Raw genomic sequence first — 5,345 nt, 5'->3', positions numbered from 1 at the left:
CCACATAAGATAACATATCCATAGGTTCTGAAGATTAGGAAGTGAACGTCTTTGGGGGCCATTATTAGGCAAAGCAAACAGGAAAAAATGTTTGCCTACTTTACACCTCGAGTCAACTAACTGCACACAGGCATTCTGCAAGTTTGTTTTCTACTTCAAGACCATCTTGATTATCCATTTTAATGAGATTTTCTTTATAAAAACGTTGGTGGGTAGTCCCCCACTGGTATTTCTCTGAAGCCTTGTAGCTCTCTAACGCATTTTCCTCACAAGTCAACAAACTAAAAACTAGAGACACTGACATCCCTCTTAAATCAAGTCTATGAACTGACTGCCATGAATACATACTTCATTAGGGCCTTTTGCGGAACTAAATTCGTTAACAGATTAATAGTTTATGGGGCTGAAAACAGCTTTTCTAATTTTCTGCAGTGAGGGGTCATGGAGCAAGAGACAGCTAATTGACCCTGGCTTAATTCCTGCAGACATTATGTATCACAGACTCTTCTTTGATGCATATTATAAATTTAGAACTACCAAGGAATACTATGCATCACTTTGGTGGTAAAACGCTGAGCAGTTTTCTCCCACTAATGTTAGAGGTTGGAGTTGATACTTTCATGTCATTTCTACTGGAGAAAAGAGAAACAAATTGCTATTCACCTCAGTTTAAAAATAAAAAGATTTTTGTTTCTGGCCACTATGGGGTAACAGTGAAGAAATCTATCTTCCGGTCTAAAAAATACATACGCAGACCCGGTAAAACGTGTGTTTTCAGACAACAGGCAGTGTAGTGCTGCGATCGCTACCAGTACCCCAGCTTACATGCTGCAGGCAGTTTCCAGATGCATCGCTGGGAGTGCCCTCACTGCCTTCAGTCTCTGAGTCCCAAATACATTTATGCACATAAGTCAAATTATTGCTTCACCCTCCTAAATCCATACAAGTAAAACTAAAGGCAACAAGCTGGGACCGCAAGCAGGGGCGGAGCAAGCAGCCACTTCTCGCGTTCTGGTGAGATCCACGGCCCTGACGTCACCCTCGCAGAGACTCTCGCGGGATTTCAGGGTGGGTGGCGCGAGCCGCCGGTTTAGGAGGGGGCGTTGTCTGTGAGCAAAACAGCCGTTAATCTGTTGTTGGTCAGGCTGCTGCTAACATGAGCGGCCAGGATGGAGCTGAGACGTCCCCTTTTCCCCAAACCCGCAGTCTCATGACTCTCGGCCGTACCCCAGGAGACCCCGACCCACACCAGCGCCTGAAGCTCCGTGAGGAAACCGAGGCGTCACAGGTGATGGCGGAGCCGGGTGAGGGAAGCTCGGAGACTGTCGCGCTCCCACCGCCTCAGCTTCCAGAGGAGCGGGGAGCCTTCCACGCCCGCGCGGGCTGTGGCCAAACTCCCCAGATCCGAGGCGGTGGGGATCGAGGTTTCGTAGAGACCGAAGCCGGTCGGGCGGAGGCCCCGCCTCTAACGGAAGGCCTGGAAGCTGGGTCTGTGTCCGTGGCAACGGACCACAACTTGAAAAATGGCTGTCGGAGTGGAGAGCCGGGCGGCCCAGGTGGGGAGAAGCCCCCAGGAACCTGTGTTGCAGAGAGGTCGGGGTCTGAGGTGTTGGAAGAGGTGAAGGCCAGTGAAGTGGAGACAGAAAAATGCACCGTTTTCTCGGTAGCAGTGGATGAAGCGGTGGAGAAGAAGGGAGTGAAGGAAGAGGAGACGGTGGAGAAGGAAGGAGTGAAGGAGGAAGAGGTGGTGGAGCAGAAGATGGAGAAGATAGAGAAGCAAGTAGGGGAAGAAATAGAAATGATGGAGGAAAATAGAGTGGTAGAGGAGGTGAAGGAGGACGCGGGGCTCCGACCCTTGAATATGGATCTTCGCATGAACCCCCTGGAAGCCATCCAGCTGGAACTGGACACTGTGAATGCTCAGGCTGACAGAGCCTTTCAACAACTGGAGCAGAAATTTGGGCGCATGCGTCGTCACTACCTGGAGAGGAGGAACTACATCATTCAGAATATCCCGGGCTTCTGGGTGACTGCCTTTCGGAACCACCCCCAGTTGTCCCCCATGATTAGGGGCCAAGATGCCGAGATGTTAAGATACATAACCAATTTGGAGGTGAAGGAGCTCAGACACCCCAGAACTGGCTGCAAGTTCAAGTTCTTCTTTCGAAGAAACCCCTACTTCAGAAACAAGCTTATTGTCAAAGAATATGAGGTCAGAGCCTCTGGCCGAGTGGTGTCTCTTTCCACTCCAATCATATGGCGCCGGGGCCATGAACCCCAGTCCTTCATTCGCAGGAACCAAGATGTCGTCTGCAATTTCTTCACCTGGTTTTCAGACCATAGCCTTCCAGAGTCTGACAAGATTGCTGAAATTATCAAAGAGGACTTGTGGCCCAATCCACTGCAGTATTACCTGTTGCGTGAAGGAGTCCGTAGAGCCAGACGTCGCCCAATAAGAGAGCCTGTAGAGATCCCCAGGCCCTTTGGATTCCAGTCTGGTTAATCTCTGCCTTTGGAAATACTGCACAAGGTCCCTACTACCCCTTGCTGGACTTGTGCTTGGACAACAAGAAATGGGTTTGCCTTCTACCTTTTTTTTTTTTTTTTTTTTCTTTTTTCCCCCTGACATTTTTACAACCTCTTCCTCTGGACAGTTTTCTCAACCTCGAGATTGAGCCTTTCAAGACCTTGCTCCTCCATTTCCACATGGCCTTCATGCTATTCTGCATTACTGTCACATGCTGCATGGTCATGATTCACATCACTCCTAAGCCAAGCAAATGATGCTGTAAATTGCACTGCCTTTATCTGCACTGCATGGACCCTGTTTGTTCCTAGGGCTTTTTGACTCTTTCCACCTGGAATTCTAACTTTGCCTAGGAGCCCATTCTACCCATTTTGCTCTGCAGTATAGGCAGACAATTGTGGGGCATTAATATCAAGAGAGCAGCAGTGGGCCAGTTGGTCTGATTTATGTGACTCTGTGGCTCTTCTTGTACCTCTAGTCACCTACTGCTTACTACTGGCTATGCCCACCCACCTTGGGCTACTACCTACTGGATGAATACCTTGCAGATCACTGTCAGCCCCACTGTGGTCTCGTTTCTTTTAAACAAGAATCCCTAGAGCTGGTGATGGACCCAGATTTCCTGCCAGCACACAAAAGACCCTTCCATTCCTTTCCCAAAAGACATCCTTGATTCCTCACCCCCTCTCTCCTCTCCCTTCATGATCCAGAACCCGACTGTCAGGCAAGTAGTTAAGGTGACAAGTTAAGACTTTATTCTTATGGCAAGAGTAAGGATGGTGTCCATTCCAAGTACCAGGCTTTCTCAGCCTCAACTAGTAAATTCACACAAAACCTAGGTATACCTCTTTGTGCCTCTTCTCCTTGCCCTGAACATGGTTAAGTGCCAGGGTGGTAGTACACTTTCTCCCTGTCTGCCTCTTGTCTCTTAAAGAAAAAAAAATGATAGCTCAAAAGTAGGCCTTTTAGTTTAATGTAGCTTTAGCTCTTCATGATTTCCAGGGACAGGTTGTCCTGTAAAATAGACTGCTAGAGCTCTTATTTCCCTCTGCATTCTTCCCCATCCTCCACTCCCTTTAGCGACACCTAGAGGGTTTAAAAGGAGACAGATATAGATGAAGTGATATCTAGTTCATAGTCATGGAAGAACTAGAGCTTTTGATGGGTGCTCTAAGCGGGGGAAACAGCAGACGACCACAGGCGAAAATGAGCAAGATAAAAATCGGGCCTAAGATTAAGACTGGCTTGGCAGAGCCTTCAAGGAAAAGGTTCTTTTTCTATCAGTGGTAATGGGAGAAGAAATACTTTTTCTCAGGATTTCTATGGGAGAATTGAGTGTTAAATGTGTTGCTTAGAGAAGAATACTTTAAAGAAACAAAACAACTTTGGGTGCTTTCTGTTGTTTTCATTCTGTTGTTTCATTTTCTGTTTTCATTTACGTGGAAGATTAGTACTGTGTTTTTTTTTTCCCACTAGTGTTTAGTAAAATAACATTTTCTGTTTCTGCTTAATGGGAAAACCGAGCTGTACAGGCTTTCTTTTTGCTTTCTGTTGGGAACATTTGGAAAAATAACAATTTTATTTTCCTGTAAGATATAGAGACTTAACTGAATATTTATGAGTTTTCAACCTCTTGTTTCTGTTAAAAATGTATTCTTAGAAATATAATTTGAGTAACTTGGTTTTGTCAGATTCTGAAGACTGGGAATTGTTGTCTTCATGGAAAAATAACCTACAAAAAATGTTTGACTTGATTGTCTTTCTTGGTAACTTACCCTGGTAACAACTTGGTAAATGATGTGTCTCTTTTCCTAAATATCATAAATACTTGTGAGATTGCTCTTTCAAACTGGAAATGTACCATTGGGATATTTGTCTTTCTGTATATGCATCGTGGTAAAATAAAAGCATGTTATTCTGCTAGATTTCTTTTTTTTCCACCCTGCCCATAAACGTGTGAATTGTTCACAATAACAGATTATGGAATTATTAAAATTCTAAAAACGGATACAACAGACATTATCCCAGAAGTAAGAAACTGGGGCATACTGCTCTGTACCCTTGCAAGGTTGGGAGGGTTGTTACTGTTGTTTTGCTTTAGTTCACAATTGCAAGTGCTTACTCATGATGTCACTTTTTTCCATATAGCTTGTGCAGGACCACCACTCCCTTCACTTCCTTAAAGCTTCCATTTCTATCTCTGTCAATGATATTCTTGTGTCATTCGGGTTCTTTTTATTTGCTTATGCATTTAATAAGCAAACAGTTTCTGTCATAAGTGATAAACCCTTCTCATACTTTCTCAGCTGTAAAAACTTGTTCATTCTTTTCTTCAAACCTCCCCACTTTCTATTTGTGTCAAAATTTTCAAGGCCTGATAACTCTTCTGCCTTAACAGTTCTTCTGTTCCCTTTAGGGAAGATGAAATATTTCCTCAAGTACTTGGTGTACTTACAGGGACTTACTGTTCTAGAAAATAACACATAATTTGTTAACAGTGAATTCCACAAATATTTATCAAGGCATTCTGTCAGGCCTTCAGAAGGTAACAAAAAGAAGATAAAGTCATTCCCTTTATTGTTAAAAACTGGGGGAAGGGGAGCCTGGGTGGCTCAGTTAGTTAAGCACCTGACTTTGGCTCAGGTCATGATCTCATGGTTCATGAGTTAAAGCCCTGCTTTGGGCTCTGTGCTGACAGCTCAGGGCCCGGAGCCTGCTTTGGATTCTGTGTCTCCCTCTTTCTCTGCTCTTCCCCCCGCTCATGCTCTGTCCCTCTCTCCTTCAAAAATAAATAAACATTAAAAAAAATAATAATAAT

At 44.7% G+C, this 5,345-nt stretch overlaps 1 protein-coding gene across 1 annotated transcript; it reads left to right on the top strand.

Annotated features, from left to right (window-relative positions):
• The first annotated feature begins 1,059 nt into the window (after positions 1-1,059).
• On the top strand, positions 1,060-4,452 carry TSPYL1 (TSPY like 1). Its single transcript, XM_040474435.1, has one exon. It carries the CDS (start codon positions 1,157-1,159, stop codon positions 2,501-2,503), a length of 1,347 nt encoding a protein of 448 aa, XP_040330369.1. The 5' UTR covers positions 1,060-1,156; the 3' UTR covers positions 2,504-4,452.
• The last annotated feature ends 893 nt before the right edge of the window (positions 4,453-5,345 follow it).

The sequence above is a fragment of the Herpailurus yagouaroundi genome, unplaced genomic scaffold, assembly GCF_014898765.1.
Source record: "Herpailurus yagouaroundi ecotype Mexico unplaced genomic scaffold, PumYag 139, whole genome shotgun sequence".
NCBI classification, from domain to species: domain Eukaryota; kingdom Metazoa; phylum Chordata; class Mammalia; order Carnivora; family Felidae; genus Herpailurus; species Herpailurus yagouaroundi.
Note: the sequence above shows the minus strand (reverse complement) of the source record. Positions and strands in the feature narration are given on the sequence as shown.

What these genes read in the sequence shown, in the direction of transcription:
- TSPYL1 (XM_040474435.1), top strand. Translation starts at nt 1,157, where the DNA reads ATGAGCGGCCAGGATGGAGCTGAGACGTCCCCTTTTCCCCAAACCCGC.